At 53.0% G+C, this 22,987-nt stretch overlaps 2 protein-coding genes across 4 annotated transcripts; one reads left to right on the forward strand and one right to left on the reverse strand.

Moving 5' to 3' along the window:
• Positions 1-1,668: 1,668 nt before the first annotated feature.
• On the forward strand, positions 1,669-7,263 carry Znf526 (zinc finger protein 526). 3 transcript variants are annotated; one of them, XM_052763526.1, is made up of 3 exons: positions 1,669-1,766; positions 4,840-4,930; positions 5,023-7,263. In XM_052763526.1, exon 3 carries the CDS (start codon positions 5,040-5,042, stop codon positions 7,035-7,037), a length of 1,998 nt encoding a protein of 665 aa, XP_052619486.1. In that variant the 5' UTR covers positions 1,669-1,766; positions 4,840-4,930; positions 5,023-5,039; the 3' UTR covers positions 7,038-7,263. The 3 variants fall into 3 exon arrangements, with proteins under 3 accessions (XP_052619486.1, XP_052619485.1, XP_052619484.1); XM_052763525.1 differs by having other exon boundaries at positions 4,840-7,263; XM_052763524.1 differs by lacking the exon at positions 4,840-4,930 and having other exon boundaries at positions 1,699-1,766.
• Positions 7,264-9,422: 2,159 nt separating this feature from the next.
• On the reverse strand, positions 9,423-19,151 carry Gsk3a (glycogen synthase kinase 3 alpha). The gene is made up of 11 exons (XM_052763528.1): positions 18,758-19,151; positions 16,944-17,131; positions 15,176-15,259; positions 14,907-15,017; positions 13,079-13,209; positions 12,883-12,989; positions 11,940-12,037; positions 11,761-11,856; positions 11,017-11,203; positions 10,654-10,746; positions 9,423-10,099 (listed from the first exon to the last, which is right to left on the reverse strand). The coding sequence occupies exons 1-11, from the start codon at positions 19,038-19,040 to the stop codon at positions 10,026-10,028; spliced, it is 1,452 nt and encodes a 483-aa protein (XP_052619488.1). The 5' UTR covers positions 19,041-19,151; the 3' UTR covers positions 9,423-10,025.
• Between the last annotated feature and the right edge of the window lie 3,836 nt (positions 19,152-22,987).

A 22,987-nucleotide genomic window follows, 5' to 3' on the forward strand; every position in this document is an offset into this window, starting at 1 on the left:
GCGCAAGCGCAGAATGAGGCCGCCAAGCCCCACCCCGCCAGGCCGCCTGATCTGCCCCCCCCCCCCCAGCCCGAGCGTCCCTGGTCGCCCGTGCCGCGCTTGCGCAGCGGCAGCGCTTTGCCGCGTTGGGCACTCGATCGTGTTTTAAGTTTCGCCGTGTGTCCCTTGGATCCCACGACGTGACCTGTTGGAATTATCCCATAGACTACATCCCCCTCCTGATCACGACCTAAACGCCCACGTGACTAATGCCACCAGCTGCCGGCGCAAAGTACAGCAGAAACGACGGTCAGGGCTCCCAGGAGCTCGTAGAGCTAATAATCCGGACTTTTATTAAAGTACCACAACCCACCCCACGCCCCATTCTTAGGAATCTACACCTCAACTCTGCTGTCTCAGATCCTATCTGGAAATCCTCCCTCATCCAGCTCCCCAGCCCCAATGTATAAATCATTCCAGTCGCATGCACGAGAAAGATACCTCTTTGCAACAGACCCCTCACCCCTAGGTGCACATTCCGAAGACGTCCATCAGGACCTCCCATCACAGACACCCACACCCGGGGGTCGAACCGCTCGTCTATACAGTCTCTTTTTTTTCTCTGCCCTCTTGGGTCTCGGAGCTACTCAGAAGCTCCCCTAATCTGCATCTACGAGAGCAAGCCTGTCAGAGACGTGGAGGCTACAGTGTCTTCGAGTCCCCTACACGGGGCCTTGGGCGTGATGGCCGCTCCTCCTCCTCCTATACTTAGGTGACTCAAGGTCAGGGCCGGCACGTGCCTGAGACAGGTCTCTTCTCCGACTGATCTCCACCCCGGGAGTTATCTCCCTGAGAGGCGGGAGACCTTGGCTGGAAGCACCGGCTCTATACTGGCTGTTTCCTTTCTCTGGACCTTAGCTTTACCACCTGTGACACGGACGGCAGTGGAAACATAGTCCACTGTGTGCTGTGTGACTATCATTGAGTCAGCGAAGAATGACAGGAAGGGAAAGCCATTTATAAACGGGAAGGTTTCTATGATAGGTGGGTTATACTGGGTACCCACAGGGTATCGGGCCCTGAGCTGAACTTTTTTTTTTTTTTTTTTTTTTTTTTTGGTTTTTCGAGACAGGGTTTCTCTGTGTAGTTTTGGAGCCTGTCCTGGATCTCACTCTGTAGACCAGGCTGGCCTCGAACTCACAGAGATCCGCCTGCCTCCCAAGTGCTGGGATTAAAGGCGTGCGCCACCGCCGTCCGGCGAGCTGAACGTTTTTACCTATATGAAAATGTCCAATGCCTCGAATAGCCTTCCAGGCGGATGTGATTCAAGCCCACTTTACATATGAGTAAAACTGAGGCGGCCCAGAAAAGTACCTCAAGTGTGTCTGGCTTTGAAGCTATGCTTCAGAGACGCTCAGTCTCTTCCGCCAAGAGATGCTACCTGTCAAAGTCTCGCGTAGCCCAGTTCACTTATGCGACCTCGCTCTACAAGGATGCACACTTCTCTGAATTTTCAAACAGCAGGAGCAAGGAGCGGCACGGGAGAACTGCGCAGGCGCCTCCCCTGGACCCGGGCACCGCCCACAGGGCACTGGTGTCTGCGTGGAGAAACTCTGGAAGCCCCTCCTGAGGATCAACACGCAGGCGCAAGGGCGCGTGCCCTGCGCTACCAGCTCTGATTGGCTGCCTCGGGTGAGGGCGCCGCCCAATGGGAGGCGTGGATAGTGAGGGGTCCCACACGCCTGCTGCGGAGGGTCCGTGTCAAGAGCGGCAGGGGCTGCTTGGAGGTAAGAGAGATGGGTGAGGGCGCCGCGGGGCGGGCGGGGAAGAGAGCGCTAGGCGCAGGGGGAGAGTGGAGGAAGACGGAAGGGCACAGTAAGGGTCGGAGAGCCTTGGGGCCTGCGATTAGGGCTGGAGTAGCGCGGGATGATCGACAGCTCCTTCCTGTGTGCCCTGGAGGCGTCGGTGGAGCCCCTGGTGTGTGCAGGACCCAGCTTGAGCTCACTTGCACACACGACCCCTGCAGGGGGCCCTCACGCTGCAGAGGAGTCTGGTAGGAGAAAAGGGCAGTGTAGCGGGAAAGTTGAACTTTCCGGCCCCTGGTGGAGGTGCTCAGATCGACTTTCTGTATACAGAGGTTTAAGCTGAATTCCACCTACCCTGACTCAGTGTAGAATTGGGGGAAAGGAATGCAGGCAAGAAAAGTGGCAATTTCAAGTTACCTGGGCTACTTCCTAGAAAGACATTTCTTAGAATTGTGTCCGTGTTGTTAAATGAGTTTTGGAAGGGTTTTGTTTTTTAGATGAGATTCGTGGTGGATCGGCTCCTATGCACCATCTTTTTATTTGTGTGATCTCATCGGACTTTTTAAAGTTTGTCCATCCACTCCTTCCTGGTTCAAGCCAAGTAGCATGCTCTGATCCAACCCCCAGAAGTAGTTCTGTCTTGCCAGTAGGGATGTAATCAAGGCAACTTTCCACCTCCTGCCGCCACCACGCCCCATCCCCAGCCCTGTTTAACTGTTTTTAGAAAAATCCTTTTTGGAATGGTTCAAACCTAATGAGGAGCCAGGTGTAGTGGCACATGCTTTCAATGCCAGCACTGAAGAGGTAGAAGTAGGTAGATTTCTGTGAGTTTGAGGCTACCTGCTCTACATGGTGAGTTTTAGACCAGCCAGGGCTAGATGTCGCCAAACAAAACCCACTTAATGGGAGATTAGGAATTGGTAGATAAGGAAAGTTTAGCTCCTGGGCATTTAGCAAATCATTTATTCACAGAGCATTCATTGCGCATCAGCTAAAAACAGGGCCTTGTGCTGGGCTGTGCACTGTGGAAATGCATAGAATGGGAGAGTTGAGTTGGTAGAAGTGCACTGTGCACAGGGATGAGGAAGGTCCCAGCACCTCACTTCCTGTAGAGAGCCTTATTCAGTCACTGAATACTCACTCCTGTGTGCCTACTGTATGCTGGGCATTGAAAACATGTGCCTTTCTTGGCATTGGAAACACCTCAGTGATGAAGAAGCTAAAATTGCTGACCTCTGGGATCTGTCCATGAGCAGCTTCTATACCAGGGCTACCAGCGGAGTCTGCTTGCTTCAGACGCAAACGGAAGTGAGTAGGTAAAGAAGGTGGCCATCGGCACTTGGGAGGCAGAGGAAACAAGACTGAGAACCAGACTCTACTGTGTACATACTGAGGTCAGGGCCAGCCTAGGTACATACAAACTCCTGTTTCAAAAACAAAAACCAAAAGCAGGGGCCAGCAAGATGGCCCAGCAGGTAAAGGTGCTTGCCACACAACCCTGGTAACACAAGTTCAATCCTTGGAATCCACATAAATGTTGCAGGGAAAGGATGAACTCCACAAAGTTGTCCTCTGACCGCACATGTATGCCATAGCATGTACTCATACATACAGGCACACAGTAACATAAGCAAAAAATGGTGGGGGGGGGGCTTCAAGATGGTTCTGCAGGTAAAGGCAATTGACACCAAGGCTGATGACCTGAGTTTCGTCTCAGAACCTGCATGATAGGACCAAATCCTGCAAGTTGTCATCTTTCCTCTATACATTTGCCCTCACCTAATAAATAAGTGTAATAAAGTAAAAATAAACTGTCCTTTAAAAAGATGGGGATTGCCGGGCGGTGGTGGCGCACGCCTTTAATCCCAGCACTCGGGAGGCAGAGCCAGGTGGATCTCCGTGAGTTCGAGGCCAGCCTGGACTACCAAGTGAGTTCCAGGAAAGGCGCAAAGCTACACAGAGAAACCCTGTCTCGAAAAACCAAAAAAAAAAAAAAAAATGGGGATTGAACCGGGGGTGGGGGGGGTGGCGTGGCGGCAGCGGCGGCGCCCTTTAATCCCAGCACTCGGGAGGCAGGGGCGGGAGGATCTCTGTGAGTTCGAGGCCAGAGTGAGTTCCAGGAAAGGTGCAAAGCTACACAGAGAAACCCTGTCTTGAAAAACCAAAAACAAACAAACAAAAAAGATGGGGATTGGATCAGAAGGCTAGTTCCTAGGCTTAGGGAGGATTCATGAAATGGACTGTGAGCTCTGTTGTGTGAAAGGGGTTGAGACCAGACAAAGAGCGGAGAAAGTAGGGCACGGAGTGGCAGATTTGAGAAGTTTGGTTTGTTTTTCTTTCCTTTTTTTTTTTTTTTTTTTTTGTAGCCTTGGCTGCCCTGGAACTCGCTCTGTAGACCAGGCTGGCCTTGAACTCATAGAGATCCACCTGCCTCTCAAGTGCTGGGATTAAAAGCATGTACCACCACCACCCAGCCAGATCTGAGAGTTTTCTATCCTAGGTGCTAAGTGTGATAGTGCACACCTGTGATCTCAGGACTGGGAGGCTGAGGCAGAAGGATCACTTCAAAGCTATCCTCTACTGCATAGCGAGTTTGAGGCCAGCCTGGGCTGCATACAAACCCAGGTATTGGCTTTTGTTAACAAAGCACCTTAGTTTTGTGGTCAGTCCGTCTTTTAGTTCCATTTTACAGGTGAGAAAACTGTCTCAAGAGAGAGGAAGTAAAAAGGGAGAGCTCAAGAGCCAGGCAGTGGTGATGCATGCCTTTAATCCCAGCACTCAAGAGTTCGAGGCCAGCCTGGTCTACAGAGTGAGTTCCAGGACAGCCAGGGCTGTTACACAGAGAAAAAAAAGGAGCTCAGATTCAAGCTGAGGGAGGTGTAGTTTTCACTCTTTTAAATGCTTTGCCATGCGAGTATACCAGAACAGGAAAGGGGTTGCACAGAGAGGAAACCTCATGGGCAAAGGCTGAGAGGGGTGTGTGTGTGTGCGTGCGCGCGTCTCTGAGGGAGCAGCATCAGAGGCCAGGCTCCAGAGTACCCACTCTGTCTTGCAGATACCCTCCTGTAGTAGCTGCGACAGGCTGAGACTTGGGATCATGAAAGACTGAGGTATAAACATTGAAGTAAGACTTGATTGACAGACGGGTGAGTAATGGAATGAGCAAGGGAACGCCTGCAGACATCCCACTCCCCTCGGGCTCCTGGCGTACCACTGGCTCCTGCCCCTCTTTCTCCAGGCACTGCCTTCCCCAGAATGGCAGAGATGGTGGCAGAGGCAGCTGAGATGCCAACACAGTCACCGGGATCAGTGGAAATTTCAACCCCTGTGTCAGGAGCGCTGGCAGAGCTGGCAACAGCAGTGACTGAGATGACCCCTGGGGAGGCCCTTGCCTCGTCCCTCTTCTTCCAGCACCACCAGTTCATGTGCTCTGAGTGTGGCAGCCTCTACAACACCCTGGAGGAAGTCCTCTCCCACCAGGAGCAACACCTGCCCACCATGGCAGAGGAGGAGGTGATGACTACCCAGGACACGGGCCTGGAGCCTGAGCTAGTGCCTGGCACTGGGGAGGGACCTTTCCAGTGTGGTGAGTGCAGCCAGCTTATCCTCTCCCCCAGTGAGCTCCTGGCACACCAGGATGCCCACTTGCAGGAGTCTGCAAGCCAGATCCAGTACCAGTGTGGAGACTGCCAGGAGCTCTTCCCCTCACCGGAGCTGTGGGTAGCTCATCGAAAGACACAGCACCTTTCCAGTACAGCAGATGAGCCTCCAGTACTGCCTCCTTTGCCTCCCCCAACACCGCCACCCCCGCCAGCAGAAGTCAAGATGGAGCCCTATGAGTGTCCGGAGTGCTCCACCCTCTGTGCCACCCCTGAAGAGTTCTTGGAGCATCAGGGCACTCACTTTGACTCCCTGGAGAAGGAAGAGCGCAATGGGTTGGAGGAGGAGGAGGAAGAGGAGGAGGAGGAGGAGGAGGAGGAGGAAGAGTCAGATGAGGAAGAAGCCGCTGCAGAGCTCACTGCTGATGATATGGGAGGTGACAAGTCCACAGCCGATCCAGCTCAGAGCTGTGGGGATTGTTCCCAGCACTCTGCCTCTTCAGGTGCACGCCGCCGACACCGACGGGCGTCTCGTGGCCTAGCGTCTGCCACCCACCCCTACCACTGTAGCCAGTGTCAGCGCAGCTTCAGCTCTGCCAACAGGCTGATGGCGCATGGACGGGCCCATGTGGGTGGTACCCATGAATGTACTACCTGCTCCAAGGTCTTCAAGAAGGCGGCCTCTCTGGAGCAGCACCAGCGGCTGCACCTCGGGGAAGCCCGCTACCTCTGTGTGGACTGCGGCCGTGGCTTTGGCACTGAGCTCACACTGGTGGCCCATCGGCGAGCCCACACTGCCAACCCATTGCACCGCTGTTGCTGTGGCAAGACCTTCAGCAACATGACCAAGTTCCTTTACCACCGGCGAACTCACACTGGGAAAAGTGGCACCCCCACCAGGGTAGCAGCTGTCTCCCCAGCTCCGGCTGAGCCCACGCCCCCACCTCCACCTCCGCCTGCCCAGCTGCCCTGTCCACAGTGCCCCAAGTCCTTTGCCTCAGCCTCCCGGCTTTCCAGGCACCGGCGTGCAGTGCACGGCCCCCCTGAACGCCGGCACAGGTGCGGGGTTTGTGGCAAGGGCTTCAAGAAGCTGGTCCATGTGCGCAACCACCTGCGGACACACACAGGCGAGAGGCCCTTCCAATGTCACTCCTGCGGCAAGACCTTTGCTTCTTTAGCCAACCTCAGCCGCCACCAGCTGACCCACACAGGCGTGCGTCCCTACCAGTGCCTGGACTGTGGCAAGCGCTTCACACAGAGCTCCAACCTACAGCAGCACCGGCGGCTACACCTACGGCCGGTGGCCTTTGCACGTGCCCCTCGTCTTCCCATCACTGGTCTCTACAATAAGAGCCCCTACTACTGCGGAACCTGTGGCCGCTGGTTCCGCGCCATGGCAGGCCTGCGACTGCATCAGCGGGTCCATGCCCGAGCCAGGACTTTGACACTACAGCCTCCCAGGTCACCCTCTCCTGTCCCACCCCCACCCCCTGAACCTCAGCAGACCATCATGTGCACAGAGCTTGGAGAGACCATCGCCATCATTGAGACTTCCCAGCCACTGGCCCTGGAGGATACACTGCAGCTGTGCCAGGCAGCACTGGGTGCCAGTGAGGCCAGTGGACTGCTGCAGCTGGACACCGCCTTTGTGTGACAGAGTGCAAGAGAAATGATGGAAGGTTCGCTTACAAGATTGAGTATGGGCACCTCGGGAGAAGAGGACCCCTCTGGTGAGCTAACCTGGCACCCACATGGCAGAATCCACCCTGCTGGCCTCTTGTAACTGCTGACTCCTCAGAACAACCCTGCCAGGTTTCTCCTGTCACCTTTCTCTGCCCAAGGTGAAACTGAAGCTCTGTGAAGAGATGTGATCTGTCTCAGCCCCTGTTGCTTTGTTGCAGAAACAGGGTTTGCCAAGGCTCTTTGCACAGCATCACCCAGTGCTCAGCAACACCAGGTAACCTTTATGAGCACCAACCATATGCCTGCCAGGCCTGTGCCACACACTCTCATATACCTCTTCAGATCTGCTCGTAAACCCACCCCCACACACACCTTTCCCTGGACTTTGGGTGCCTGGGACTTAGCTCTGCTGGGTACAGGAAGGCACGTAGTTTCTCTGAGCTTGCTTTTTCTCAGTGTTGACAATATGAAAAGAAATCTGTAGGTACCCCCAGTACTCAGCTCAGATTGGGTGATGATGAAGACCTAGGAATGAACCAGACACGGCTCTGAACTCAGGCGTGCTCAGTCCAGCAGGAGCAACAGACTGAAGTACAGTTTGTCTGAGTGCTGCCACTAGTTCTTTCAGCCTCTGCTCAAGGCTTCCCTCACACGTGCCGTGGTGCTACAGGCCAGTGGCAAGTCAGGCCTCAGGATCTCTGGACTGATGGGAAAGTGTAGGGACAGTGGGATCTGAGAATAGGGAGCAAGCCTCCACAGGAGATGATCAGGAGTGAGACTCCTAGTGGCCCAGTTCCTGAAGTAAAAGCAGGAATCTGCCAGTGGAAAAGAACATTCCAGACAGGACATCCAGTTACAGTTGCAGTGAACACCCGACTGCCTGGCATTCTGAAGCAGGACACTTAGCATTGTCCATCAGGCCGGAGGCAGAACCTGTGTATCATCCCTCTTGTATAAGTAAGGAAACAGGAAGTCTCAAATTGTGAGATTTGAACGCAGTTCTTAGGACCATCTGTATTGTTCTGAGTAAGATCTAAAGCCCAAAGATGTCACATGTCCGGGGTTTATTCCCCTGGAGAAGGCAGTGTCATGGAGCATTTGGGATTTGAGGGGCCTTGGAAACAGGAAGGGATCCTGTTTTTCATAGGGTGTCCTTCCCCTCCCTAAGATGAATATAGGAGACCAGTGGCGCAGGGCTCCCCCAGACCTTGGCAGACCATGATGCTCCAACAAGAGAAGCAGAATGTTGCTGGGGCTGGGCATTGTGTGGGAGATATGCCCAGGCTTTGGAAGTTGGGGTGAGTCGTTGAAGGCATGTCACAGAGAGGGTGTCATGTCTCCCTGGATCAGAGCAAGAAGAGTGTGAGGCTGGCAGTGGTCCAAGAGAGGATGAACAGAATTGAGTAGGGACTTTAGGGTCAAGTTGGTAGACAATCCCAGTGACCATTGAACGAGTAGGTCCATCCCTTAGCCCAAGGCAGCCATTCCCACCCTACTTCATAACTGACTTGAGCAAAAGGACAAGGTCTGTGCTGCAGGGTAGACAGGTACCCCTGGGGCTGATGGAAGTGTCTAGCAGAGCCCAGAAATCTTAGAATCCCTCAAGGATATGTTTCAAAATTCCTTTCTGTGCATCAGTAGACTCCATCAGGAGGACCCAAAGTTGTTCCCTCCCTTTCTGGAGCCTCCTACCCACTCACCGCTTGGCACCATGTGGAGATACCATTTCCTTCTGCCCATGGTCCCCACCATCTGGCTCCAGCATATTTTAAAAGTCAAGGGGAAAATCCAGGCAAGGTGGCACAAGCCTGCAATCACAGCATTTGGGAGCCTAATGCAAAATCATCTCCAGTTCCAGGCAGACTTGGGCTATAATTGGAAGACCACCTCAAAAAAGAGAGAAAAACTAAGCTCTCTACCTCCACCCTCCCGAGGCTGCAACATCCCTAAGAGAAGTGAAGCAAGTGTTTCAGAGTTAAGCCCTGGGAATCTGCCTGTCCATACATACCCACCCCACTGAGTTTACAGACAGACATTTAGCCTTAGAGACTCATCATCCAGGGTCCCATTTGGACCCTGCAGAAGACATCCCTTTGTTCAAGTCCTGACTTTGCCTCTTACGTTCTGGGGTTTCAACCACTCTGAACTCCAGTCTCACTGATCACCCAGGACATTCACCCTTCCCCAGCTGAAGCAGCTGGTTTGTGCGAGGTCATGGGCAGGTCCCACATCTGTGGTGGATAAGTACTAGTGCTTTAGGGGTTTCCAGCCTCTTGGTGTCCCCCTGCCTAAGGTACAACTTATTCCAAACCCTGAACCCCCTCACCTCTGTGGAAACAGGCAGCCAGACAGGAAGAAGGGTTTCATGCCAATAATTTATTGAACGGAGGTCTGTACACAGGCAAACCTTACTGTGGAAACTAAGACACCAGGGGCTCTTCCCTACTCCCTCCTTCCAGGATGGGGAGAGGGTGGAAGCCTTGGGAGCAGAGGACAAGAGGGGGGTACAGCTGAAGGGGGGCAGGTTGGATGGTGTGAATCGACGTTTTTCTTTAAGAAAAAAATTATAACAATCTATTTACACCCAGGGGGCCAGGGAAGGGAAGAGGAGGTGGGCTGGGCTGGTTCTATTTACAAGGGACATGGGGGGGAGGGGGAAGGAGTGGTAGCCTGGGGGAGGGGAGGGGATCAAGGGGGTAGAAGGTCCTCATACCCCCAAATCCCCTGTCCATCCTTCTCTTCCCTCCCCACAACCAGTTAAAATCCTCTTTAAAAAGCCCCCCACAAAGGTGAGGCTGGTAAGGGAGGGAGGGCCTAGATGTTGGGGGTAGGAGTTCATTTACCTCTGCCCTCTAGTCTAGGGGCCCAGCCAGGGCAGGAGCTTGATGGGCTATGGCCCCCCTTCCCAGCCCCACTTGGGAGTTCCCAGATGGATGTGGAGGGGTAGTTGGTGGGGCCCTCAAGAAGAGTTAGCGAGGGTAGGTGTGGCATCAGGTGCCTGCCAGTCTGGGCCGGTTTGAGTCTCAGTTAAAGCTGAAGAAAGAGGGGAGGAGTGGACAGTTAGCCTTTGCCTTGTACCCCACCCCGTGCCCATGAGAGCACACCTTCCTTCAAGACACTATGCAAGAAGCTGACAGCTGTCACTTCAGGTGCAGGGCTACAGATTCAGATGCCAAAGGGCCAGCTTGACACTACAGTGGCTCACATCAGGGAGCCACCCTCCACAGGAGAAGGGGGCAGCTGGATAGAGCTCCAGCTGCTGTCAGGAGAAAGGCAGACCAGCGCTGCCTAATCCAATTTTCTTCCCCAAAGGAATGGGAAAGCTGGGTTTTTAACCAAAATGGCCCAGTCTTTAAATGTGGGCAACTTTCTGTGTATTTGTTCAGACCAAGAAATGTTTGGTCGTCTAGTTGGCACTTAAATGTGGGCAGTACTGCCCTATAAAGCTGGCTGCTGACATACTGTAAAATGCGCCTTCTGTGCATCAAATGTCAACAACTGAAAACCTGTAGGAAACTGCTGTCACCAAGGACAGCCCCCACTTCACATGCGCTGCTTTAGCCCTCAACACGTGCTCCCTAGCTTACCTTGTGAGGACGAGGTGAGGGCAGCAGGGCCTGCTGGGGTCCTCAAGTGAGGAGGGATGAGAATGGCGTTGAGAGACGGTTGGATGGAGAGCTCTAGACACAGGGATTCACATGCCCAGTCAGGGAGAGGCAGGGCATTGGAAAGCCAGCTAGGGTTAGGATGGGGTACCAACAGGGACCCAGTTATGGCAAGGCCAGGTGGTTAGCCACAGGACTCTTAAGTGTAAAACTGGAGAAGGCCTTGGCATCCAGCTACAATGTGGAAACATCTGGCTGAGCCCAGGGCCGCCCTATACTCTCAGCTCCCAGTCCTGTCCCTCCACATCCCCCAACAACTCCTCAAGGCCCAAGCTGTGCTCTCACCACCAGGGCTGAAGTTGAAGAGGGGGGGAAGCGGGCGGTTGTTGGGGAGCTGGGTTCCGAGACACCGCAGTTCATCAAAGAAGCTGTGGGCACAGGCCTCTAGTGGGGAGAGCCTCGAGGATGGAGTGTACTCCAGCAGACTCGAGCAGAGCGCGATGGCCTCAGGTGGTGTCCGGGATTTGAACACCTGTGGGCAGAGTTCAGTGGGTGGGTGCTGTGGCACCAGTGTGGTGTGCCTCAGTGCTGCCTGCCTCCCTGACAGTCCAACTCCCCAATAAGGAAACAGGCATAAACACTGAGCTGGGTTTCCTGGCCACTACATAAATGGGAATCTTGTATTTACCTATGGGTTCTCAACTTTTAAAATTCTATAAACTTCAAAATCTCAAAGTGTTGTTGACTGACTCCCTGGATAACTTCAAGACCCCCCCCCCCTCGTCATAACTTATTTTTATGTCTTAGATCTGTTTATTTTACTTTATGAATGTTGTGCCTGCCTGCATGTGCCTTGACCACCTGCATGCCTGTAGGATCCCCTGGAACTGGCTTACAGGTAGTTGTGAGCTGCCACGTGGATGCTGGGACTGGAACCCAGGTCCTCTGTAACAGTAACAAGTGCTCTTAACCACTAAGCCGTGTCTCCAACCCCACAAGCCATGATTTTTAAGCCAGGTCCCCAGAGCAGTTGGCCTCCAAGGGGACCCACCCTTTCAGCCATGCTGTGTATGTCCCTAGTTCTGCTACCTTTGTCCAGGGGTGAGCTTTGATCTGCGGGAACTTGAACTCTGTGTAGTTGGGGTTCATCTCTCGGATTTGTTCCCGGGTTGGTGTTCCTAGTACCTGTAAAGGAAAGGGAGGGGTGTGAGACAAGGGCCCTTTCCTAGGCCCACCCCTGCCCTCCCTGGCTCTGCCCCTGCCTTCACCTTGATGATCTCCACAAGCTGGTCCACCCCACTGTCCCCAGGGAAGATGGGCTGGCCAAGCAGCAGCTCAGCCAGTACACAGCCAGCCGACCACACATCTGAAGGGAAGGGTAGAGGTTCAATACTAGGCAGCCCGAGCCACCAAGCCCACTCCTTTGCGCACACTGCTCTGCATGGCTATCTCAGAGGTGCTGGCCCAAGACCATACCCAGTGTAGGAACACTGGAGCCTGATCCTCAACTTCCAGGGCCACTTGGTTCAGCTGTGCTTAAACAGCCCCCATGCCCTCTGTGAGTGACCCCAATGAACCCTTTAAATCCTTCTCTGCTTCTTAGCTAGGCCCACACAAGGCCTGACCCTGCCAACTGGCACCTGTGTGCTCTGGGCCCCAAGACAGCCTCCAATCTTGGACTGGCTATCCCACCGCCTAGCCTGTTCTGCCCATGGGAAGAGCTGTGGCCTGGCCTGCTCACCCCATTCCTACTCTGTACCTTGACCTGCATGGTTCAAGTTCACATCTGAGGACCATACCAGCTCCTCAGACTGACATTCCCCTTCAACTCTTTCACAGTTCAGCCTTCCTTCAGGACAGAAAAGACAGGCCCTAGGAGCAGGCCATACCCTCCTGCTAACAGTTCCCTCAAGGTTACTGCCATCCCCTTCCCTCTAACAGAACAGGCTGACTGGGAGGGTCTAGAGGCAAGTCAGTTTTGAAATTTCAGCCCTGCCCTGGCCAGCTGTTGAGCCCCTGGAGGGGAGCTGCACAGCAGCCAGCCTTCCATTGCTTAGCTGCTCAAACAAGGTGCACCAGCGCCAGCCTCCTCGGCCTGTGAGGACCAGTGTAGGAACAGACGGTAAGCTTTAATCACCAAGCCTGCAACAGTGCCCAAGAGCTCAAAACCTGCCAAGACTGCCACTCCCCAGTCCCCGTCCCCTAACTGACCAATGGATGAGGTGTAATCTGTGGCTCCGAAGATGAGCTCTGGGGCACGGTAGTACCGAGAACAGATGTAGGAAACATTGGGCTCCCCCCGAACCAACTGCTTTGCACTGTGGGAAGAGACGGCAGGGTTAAGCATAAACCCAAGGCTGAGGTTCTCACCCCTTTAGGCACCCCACAGGCTCCAGGTCAAACCTACCTGCCAAAATCGCAGAGCTTGAGGACAGCAGTGTCGGGGTCCACAAGCAAATTCTGGGGCTTGATGTCACGGTGACACACACCTTGGGAGTGGATGTAGGCCAAGCTCCGGAAGAGCTGGTACATGTACACCTAAGATGGGCAGGGCACACACAGCTCAACTCCAGCCCACTGCTTCCCACACGCACATTGTTGGCCCCATCAGGCCACTGTCCCTGCTGGCTGTCCATGGCCTCAGTTCCTGAATCCTGTTTGAAACCCCTGGTTCTAGAACTTTAGTGCCTGCCACAATCACTTGGACTTACCAGAATAGGCCGGAAGGCCTCATTCCCCATTTCTGATTCTGCAGCTTAAGGATGGCATGCTGGGCTTGGGCCTGGCCCCCACATAGGGAACTGCTGACCCAGTCACCCCCAGCATGAGCCTTAGGAGTGGCACCAGGTCTTGCCATAACAGAGGGTGTGGGCCAGGCCCTCTGCTTCCCTCTCCCCAAAACCACCTCCTGCTGACAGCTCTTCTCCAGCTTCATTTCCTGCCTGCCTTCCTTACACCCACTGACTAGAACCTAAGTGAGGTTTTTAGTTTTGATTTGTTTTTAATTAGTATTACATTTCGATTGTGTGTACATGCCCGCCCCTGGGGGAGGGGGTCACACATTCGCCACAGACCACAACTGGCAATCAGAGGACAACTTGCTGACGTCGGTTCTTTCTTTCAACATGTGAGTCCCAGTAATTGGTTCTCAAATTTGGTAGCAAGCATCTTTACCCATGGAACCTTTCTGGAAATTTTTTTAAAATTTTTATTTATTTATTCATTTATTTTTTGGAGTTAGGGTCATACACTGGCTTCCAAGCTGGCCTTGAACTTGCAACCATCCTGCCTTAGCCTCCTCGGTGCTGGGATTACAGGCATGCACCACTACATGCAGCCAGGACCTTTGAGTTTGCATTCTCCTGCATCCCCTGGGCCTGATGTATATATACCTCAACACACAAGGCTGTTTCTGGGACCCCCCTCCTCCTGGGCCTGTGTCACACTACTCTCCTCCCAGCGTTCCTTGCTCTTTCTCACCCCCAGGCAGGGAAGGGGTGTTCAGTTTCCAGAACTCCCTGTGGCCCTCTACATTAGCAGCAGCTCCTCAGCTTTATCATTGTCTGTGATCGTGCCTAAAAATAACCTCATCAAACACAGGTCTTTGTTTTAAAGACAGCCCTGGCTGTCCTGGAGCTTACTATGTAGACCAGGATGGCCTTGAACTCAAGAGATCCTCCTGCCTCTGCCTCCTTGGTGTTGGGACAAAAAGTGTGTACCACCATGCCCGGCCAAACAGCTCTTCACAGGCAAGGCCTGGGTTTCAGTCAGCTGTGCCTCAGGAACTACTCAGCACTGGCTAACTGCCCTCCCAGTAGAGATAATCCAGCAGCAGCAGCAGCAGCAGCAGCCACAGGCACAGCCCACATCAGCAGCAGCTCACCTGGGTACAAGTGCTGAACCATGAACAGGCCCACAGGTGATACAGGGAGAGGCCTGCCTGGCTCTTCTGTGTGGCCGCACCCTTCCTCTGACTCTAGGCTTTCGCACTTACCCCAACCCCAATGGTCCTACTGTGTGGAGCAGTTCCTTTTCCACCTCCTTGGCAAGCTCTTGCCTTGGCCCTCCCCTGGACTTAGCCAAACCCATCTGCAAGCTACAAGGCTGAAGATGGGGAGCACAGGCCTCCAAAGACCAACCTAACTGGAAGATGAAGGAACCCATAGGCATAGTTGGCCCAGAGCCCCTGGTTTTGTGGGCCTGTGCTCCAGCAGCCTGCCTGCCTGCCTGCCTACCTTGACATAGATGATAGGGATGATCAGCTTGGCCTTGGTAAAGTGACGGGCCACCCGGTACACTGTCTCGGGCACGTATTCCAGCACCAGATTTAAATACAGCTCATCTTTCTGGAGGGCAAAGGAGAGATGAGACATTGTAAGGGAAGAGGGAAGGTGTGCAGAGAACAGTGAGGGACAGACAGGCCCTCCTGGGAAAGGCAGGCAGGAAAATGGACAGCATCTGAGTATGGCAATACCCTACACACCTTAGATTCCCAATGTCTCACCTTCTCCCCACTGGAGTAGAAAAAGTACCGTAGCCTCACGATATTGCAGTGGTCCAGCTTACGCATAATCTGCAGCTCTCGGTTCTAGAGGGCAAAGGGAGACTCTCAGTACATCCGATCCCCTGCCTCCCTCTGGCCCCAGTACCACCACCTCCACCCCACACCTATTTCTGCTAACAGAGCAGGCAGCTCTTCCCTGTGTTCCAAACTCAAGGCTCCAAGGCCTGGGGGAGTGAGACGAGGAGGATTAGTCCTTCACCCCTGGCCCCTTCCCCTCACATGCAAGCTGGTGCCTATAGATCAGTTAGTCCTGGGCCACCAATGTATTTACTTCAACCTGCTTCTTAGAAGTTTTCTAACTACTGCTGACATGTAAAGCTCAATTATTTCCTTCATAAAGCCAGCCCTCAGCATCTCTTGGAAAATTTACTGAAGCTAGGCCTGGTGGTGCTGGCCTATGAACTCAGCTATTCAGAAGGCAAAGGCAAGAGGATTTCAAGTTCAAGGACAGTCTAGGCACACCTTAGTGCAGCTCTGTGTCAAAATAAAGAGAAAAGAGTGCTAGGGATCTAGCTAGCTCAGTGGTAGAGCAATTGCACAGCATGCACAAACCTCTGGGTTCAATCCCACATACCACCGAAACTAAAGAAATGAGACCACATAAACATCACCACCAAACACGGACACAAGCAGCCATAGATAGCCGTGGTTGCCTGGTTCACCCCGACCCCCATCACCCTCTATCACCCTCTCAGTTGTGAGTACTGGGTACTCACAACTCTAGCTTAGACCCTAGGCTCCACACTTCCAATCTCATCTTCCACTCCATGCCTGAGCCTCCTGCCACTGTCTGTCCCCCTCTAGGGCCTCAGAAGATCCCAGATCCCTCTCATCTCTGCAGTTCAGCTCCATCAAGGTCTGACTGACACCCCAGAGCTCCTCCTAAGAGCCTTCACTGACCAGCCCCAGACCCAGGCTGTTACCCCATCTAATCTGGTACAGTCCTCCACTTCCCTCTCTTTCTCCTGTTAGTTCCCCAGGCCTCTGCTAGCTCACAGAGCACCCTTTCCTCCAGAGACAGAACCCTTCCCTGCACCCAGACAAGTGACTCAAGTGAGCATCAAAAGGCTGGATTCCATTGGGCACCTGCCGACACCTGGGACAGAGCACGACATTCAGAGCTACCAGCATCGGCCTTACCAGACCTTTGCTTCTGGAAGAGATGTGACCAAGTGGTTGAGGAGAAGGACTCGGGAGTCAACAGGCCAGAGCCTCCCCCTGAAGGGCCCCTTACTATGCAGCCTCATTTCTGCTGATGTAGGGCAGGAATAGCAGCAGTACCTGCCCTCAGAAATGCTTCAGGTAAATTAAATTAGAACTTGCCTGTCAAGCACTTACACTAAAGAAATGCCCAGTAAACATTAGCTCTCAGCTATTCTGGAATTTACATTTCCCAGCTTCCTCCCAGTTCATTCCCTTCCTTCCTTTCTCCTGAGGCCCATGCTCAGGTCCCACTGAAATCCCAGACTCAGGCTGGTGAGATGTTTCAATAGATAAAAGTGCTTGCCATGCAAGCCTGATGGCCTGAGTTCGATCCCTGGATTCCACAGTAGTAGGAAAACCAACTCCCAACAGTTGCCTGACCTCCACATGTGTATCATGGCACACATTACAATATTAAGAACATTAAGTTCCGGATACCATCTCTATTGCTGGGCACAACTGGCAGTCACTCCCAGTCCCCAAACCTCCAGTCCACCCAAGCTACCTTGAACCTTTTGTCCTGAAGAACCTTCTTGATCGCCACCAGTTCCCTCGTCTCTGCCAGCCGTGCCTGGTACACAACTCCAAACGAGCCATTGCCGATCACTTTGATGTCGGTGTAAGCCACCTCTTGGGAACGCTCTGGGCCTTGGCCTAGAGTGGCTACCACTGTGGTCACCTTCCCGCTGTCACCTAAGGAACAAAGGGGATACAATCCACTGATCTTTCCTCTTTGGCCACCACGGCCCAGGGAGGGAAAGCTGTTCAAAAAGCTCACTGCAGGGGAAGGGACAGCGATTACTCCGTGACAGAGTAACTGTCTGGCACACACCTTGGGTTCAATGCCTAAGCATGGGGAGGAGCTTAAGTACTCCAGTGACTTGGAGCCTCTCTCCAAGGAACCCTAAATTCTACTTCCCACATTGGAGGACACTGACATGCAAACATACTTTCCATTAAAGGGTAAGCACCTCCTAATTTCTCCTTCTAGCAAACATCAGCAAGTCACTTGGTGGTGGGGGCCACCAACACCTCAGGTATAGAATCCAGCCACACTGGGCTCCCCAGCCTTTGGCCCCTTCTGCAGGGCAGGCACAAGGTACCATCTTCCACTCAAAGGAACAGAAACTATGGGGTGTTCTTTCTTCAGGAAAACTTTGGCCATTCTCAGTCAGAGGGCACTGACTTTTCAGTCCTCCCCAGCAAAGTTAGGACCATTACCACTGCTCCTGAGTGACAGAAATGAACTGATCGAAGTGACAATGCCCTGACCCTCCCTTGGGGGTAAGGATGGGGATGCTGTTACTGTTACCAAACACTCTGCATTGGGATGGGCACTGGCCTGGCCTCTCCATCTGTGTGGTCCTGAGGAGCACCTGACCTGAGAATGGAGCAGCTGATCTCCCGGACTGCTAGGGGATATTCTGTCCTGGTGCCCAGTCTCTGAGGAGCAGCAAACCTTGGTGCCATTCCTAGTCACCCACGCCCTTTAGGAAACTTATCAACAAATTCTAATTGGGAGGGAGCAGTGAGTGACATTTTGAAAAATAATCCTATATTGCTTTTTTCTTTTTTAAAGCCAAAGACAGCCACTTCAAACCCATGTTTTATAGTAGGTGTAACCCATGCCATCCTGTTCCATTTTTGTTAAAGGGCCCCGCCCCCCCCCCATTTTTTTAAAAGAACACTGCCGAGGAGCTTGATTTGAAGCCCATGTTATTCCCAATCTGTTCTTATTTATAAACAGCAATGATTATTTGCTGTCCCCATTGGGGACACAAGTCTACACATTTTCAATGGGGTAAAGTGGTAATGTCAGGCCTTATGTTTTAAGCCTGGCCCTGTTCTGTGGGAACATTAGTAATCCTAAATCTGTATTTCGAAAAGAGATTCAATCCAAATCCTCATTTCTGATGGAAAGGAAATGAACACCCCCTTTTTGTATAGGATGGTGGCTGTGATCTTATTCTTGTCTCTTAGGGGACAATAATCCTAGATCACCATTGGCAAGTACTATGACCTCTGATCCTGTTCTCTGGTGGATGGCAACGTCGTCAAGTACCCGAGACCTTGATACTGGATACAGGAAGAATGGGGCCTGTGACCTCTGTTTCTTGGATGTTGGTAATTCTGATTCTAAACTCCAAGTGATGGTAACCCCGAAACTCCTTTATCTGGGAAGACAGAGAGCTCAGATCCCAGCCTGAAGCAGCACGGTGACCTCGAGCTTCTATCTGAGAACATGAAAGAATCTGATCGCCGTTTGATGGGCTTGGGAAACCCAGATCACCACCCCACAGGGCGCCCCTAAGTACTCACGGCCCAGCTTCACTCCGGGCGGCGGGAAGCTAGTGCCCGCGCCGGGGCCACCGCTGCCTCCTCCGCCGCTGCCGCTGGGGCCACCCCCGGAGCTCGAAGCTCCCACGCCCCCACCCATAGCCCCGACTGACGCCTTCCCGCCGCCAGTGCCTCCTGGGCCGGAGGCCGAGCCCCCGGGGCCGCCGCCACCGCCTCCGCCTCCGCCGCCTGGCTCCGCAAACGAGCTGGTCCGCGCCCGGCCCGAGCCCCCAGGGCCGCCTCCCGAAGGCCCGCCGCCACTCATGGCGCCGAGCGCAGGCCCAGGCCGCGGGGCTCGGGCTGCCTGGGCTGCCCCCGCCGCTGCCTCTGCCGCCGCCTCCCCTGGGCTCCGGCCTCTTCCAGGCCGCGCCGTTCGGGCTCCGGCTCCGGCCCAGCGCCCGCCGCGGGGCACGCCGGGAGATGAAGTCCCTCTGCGGTCGGCTTCGTTGTCGCCACCCACGACTCGCACAGCACGCCGGGAAATGGAGTTCTCAAGACCTCAGAGCCGGCAGCGCGGGGGGGGGGGGGGCTCCGCGCTGCACGTCGGGAAATAGAGTCCTGGGTAATGTCATCCGACTCTGCCAAAAGACAACATGAAACACTTCGGAAAACACAGCCAGAGCCACACACTCACTACACAGATGCAACAGCAAGCCCCATCGGGTATCAGAAATGAAACCTTATCTACTTCATTCTCGAGCGGCATCCAAGCCAGAGGCATGCTGGGAAATGGAGTCCAGTTACCCGCCAACTCTATGGGCTGTCGGTGACTTCCTGAGCCGGGTGCATTCTGGGAAATCGAGTCCAAACTCGTGAATACTCAGTTCTTGAACTGTGAAGCACACTGGGAAATGGAGTCGTCACCACGCCCTCACCGCATTGCAGGTGTAGACAGGCTTATAAAGCACGCTAAGAAATGAAGTCTCAAGTGGTCCTCAAACCCCAAGTACATACTGTAACTGGAAAAGATAGGATAGGAAATGGAGTAGGCATCGCACTCTCTCTGCCCAGTTAGCTGCGCCGCAGTTCCTTCCGGGAAATGTAGTCGACACCAAGAGTTAAGCGCGTTGCTTCAGTGAGCCTGATGTCTTCTGGGAAATGAAGTTCAAGACAGTTTTGAGGACGAGGATGGGAGCTACCATCAGCCAGAAGCATGCTGGGAATAGTCCATAGTGGAATCTGACTCTTTGTGAAGCTAGGCGCAGAGGCTTCTTGGGAATTGTAGTCCATAGGGAGCACTATGGCTGGGAGTGTAGGTGAAAGGTTAAGGACGGCAGTTCCCAAGGGAAACTGTAATGAGTTACAATGTCTCCTCCCTGGTCCCTAAGTCGTAAGAATGAGCCTAAGCCGATCAGTGACTGCTGGAAAAAGGAGTCCCAAGTGGTCACATATTGGGAAGAGAAAAACGTTTCCTCCCTGCATTCTCAAAGGATTGAATAAACAGTCCCGTGTCTCAGAACACTTGTTTTCAGATATTCTACCTTTCTCTAGTAATATGGTTAAGACCAAGAGGATGAGCTGCCCAATGTAAAAAAATATATAGGTAGGTAGATAACTATTTCTGTCCTGAACCCCCAATTTTCTAAACTACAGGATCCTAGAGAATCCAAAAGAAGGGAACCGGCTACAAAAAGCAGTTTCAGCTTTCCTGCGCCTGTTGAGGCGCCCCGTTTACCGACTAATACCCGGAAGAAAAGAAGTAGCTCCAAAGGATACTGGGAAACTGTGTGTGTATGATCAAAGTGCTGTCCTCTCTCTGTGCTTTACTCGCAACCTGTGTTCGTACTAATTGTTGGGGATTTTCTGAAGCCTAACGTCCAGTCGACTCGGTCAGTTCCCGACTGCAATTCTCACTGGACACGGAGACAGATTAGGGCTAACGCCTCTTTAGACTACGTTATCCAGAAGGCAAAGCGCGAGTACTTCCGCCCCCTTTGCAAGCCTGCACACTTCATGCTCGACTGGAGAGGGCGTTTCTGGAGCAGCACAGCCGAATGGATGGATGGCTGCCGCCCTCTGACGGCTGCTCGGAGTTGAAAAGTAAAATTTAAGTCAAGCCCTAAGGCATAGGACCAAGAAGTCTCACTCGGGTGTGCGGCAGGATATAACTGATTATTTAACCGCCAGGACCCGTGGGACCTGAGCAGTGGGCTGGTCTTTGCATTGAGCTCCGTGGGGCACTGGACGGAGAATGTCAGAGATGATCTGTAAAATGTCTCCAACTGTCTAAGAGGGTCCTAAAGATGTTTGGAGGAATTGATGGGGAGCCATGAAGAGATAAAAGAAGTCTTTGATAGACTCTAAGAGGCGGAAAACAACTGTTTGGGGCATGATGGAGAAATCTCAAGAGATCTCTGTGAAAGGTATGTGAGAGAATGAGAAATTACGAGGATCTCCGAGCAGCCTGAATAGGTGAAGGATGGCTAAGAAACACAAGGGAGAGACTTTGGAGTTGTGTAGGTTCATGGGAGGAGGGCTATTGTTGCAAATGGGATTTTAGGCGGAATGAATGCATCTGTAAAATGCCCTTGAAAGATTTGAGGACTTTCTAGTTGGAAGCAAAGATCTCAGGACCAAAGTCATGTGTCTTTTGTTTTGTTTCTTTTGAGAACAGGGTCTCAGCTCAGGCTGGCCTCAAGTTCACTACGAAGCTGAAGATGTCTTCCTGACCTTCCTGCCTAGGCCATGCTGGGATTACAGGCGTGTACCACTAAGACGGGTTTGTGATGCTGGGAACTGAACCCAAGGGTCTTGAACATGCAAAACAAGCGCTCTACCAACTGAGCCACATCTCCAGCCCTCCCTTCTTCTCTTCTGAAATAGAGCCTCCTCTGCCATGGTGGCGTACACCTTTAATCCCAGCACTTGGGAAGCAGAGGCAGGCAGATCTCTCTGAGTTCAAGACCAGCCTGGTCTACAGAGTGAGTTCTAGGACAGAGCCACACAGAGAAGCCTTGTCTCAAAAAACCAAAAAGGAGAAGAAATAGGGTATTGTTCTGTGGCAAGGCTAGCCTCGAACCAGAAGCCATCCTCCTACCGGCCTTCCCAGTGCTTGAGGCATGTGCCACTACACTGGGATCAGGGCATTTTGCAGGAAATGTTCCAGGCCTGCAAAGGGATTTAGGTGGGCGATTAAAAACCTGGGGAGAGCTGCTGTCCTTAAGGCCAAATATTACCTGTGACATCCCACACAGTTAAAATCTGGGGTAACAAGTTTGATTAGACCATGATCTGACCTCTGGACAGGTTCTGAAGCTGAACGCTTACCAGTCATGTGATTAGAAGTGCTTTGAAGGGTTCTGCTGAGGCTGCTAACCAGCCCTGCTTCTTTCTTGCAATGACAACATCCGCCTTCCTCTATCACCCCACTAGCCATTCAGCTCCATCTACGTTGCCAGGAGATATGTCTCATCCCAACTTCCAGAAATAACCCAGTGGTTCCCACCCCAGGGAATGGCTTACATCACCCAGGAGAGGGAGCAGTTGCCCACAGGCTGCCACAGGAGCCTGTTTCTTGCCAGTATCCCAGTCCTGGATCATCTCCTCACTGCCAACTGAAAGCATCATCTGGGACCACCCACCCCAGGGTTGGCACAGGCTGAAGTTTAAGTGCAGGAGTAGATAGCAGTTGCCAGTTCAATGTTGGTTCCCCCTCAGGGCTGCACAGGGTGGTGTTTTATAGCGAAGCCAGTCCAACAGGCCCGAGTTCTCAATTCCCACTCTTATCGCTTAGCAACTGTATGGCCTTGGGGGAACCCCTTCCCCCTTTCTGGGCCTCAGGCATCACACCTGCACTGCTCAGGTGGGGTTTGTATCTACCAGCAACCACAACCTGAATTCTTCATGATTGTTAAGAGTTCCTTCAGGACTCAGCTCTCTAATCTGGTTTTCAAGCTTTATGAGCTCATCATCGACCAAATCCTAAGATCTCGGACACCATGATCTGGACTCGGCCATCTTGGCTTGCCACTGGAAAATCCAGTTGTTGCAAGACCACAGGATTTGAAGCCACTTTACTGAATACAGCAGCTCTAGGTCATTGGCAAGTTTAATGAAGCCCTTTGTTGAATGCTTAAAGAACCAAAATGCTTGAATATATGACACACAGTATGTCAAGACCAGCCATCTTTAATGGGATAAAACCCTCGCAGAACCCGCTGGCTAGGGGTATCACTCTGGTGGGACAAAGATTACCAATTATCTTCGAGGGTT

This window comes from Peromyscus californicus, unplaced genomic scaffold (assembly GCF_007827085.1).
Source record: "Peromyscus californicus insignis strain IS unplaced genomic scaffold, ASM782708v3 Scaffold_4__1_contigs__length_199733344, whole genome shotgun sequence".
NCBI classification, from domain to species: Eukaryota; Metazoa; Chordata; class Mammalia; order Rodentia; family Cricetidae; genus Peromyscus; species Peromyscus californicus.

Bases quoted from the DNA above. Each gene is read 5' to 3' on its own strand.
- Znf526 (XM_052763525.1), top strand. From the start codon at position 5,040: ATGGCAGAGATGGTGGCAGAGGCAGCTGAGATGCCAACACAGTCACCG.
- Gsk3a (XM_052763528.1), bottom strand. From the start codon at position 19,040: ATGAGTGGCGGCGGGCCTTCGGGAGGCGGCCCTGGGGGCTCGGGCCGG. The intron at 15,260-16,943 runs GTAGCTTGGGTG...TTTGCCCTCTAG, and splicing joins TTCAGGACAAAAGGTTCAAG to AACCGAGAGCTGCAGATTAT. The intron at 10,100-10,653 runs GTAAGCTAGGGA...CTCTTTCTTCAG, and splicing joins CCTCACCTCGTCCTCACAAG to CTTTAACTGAGACTCAAACC.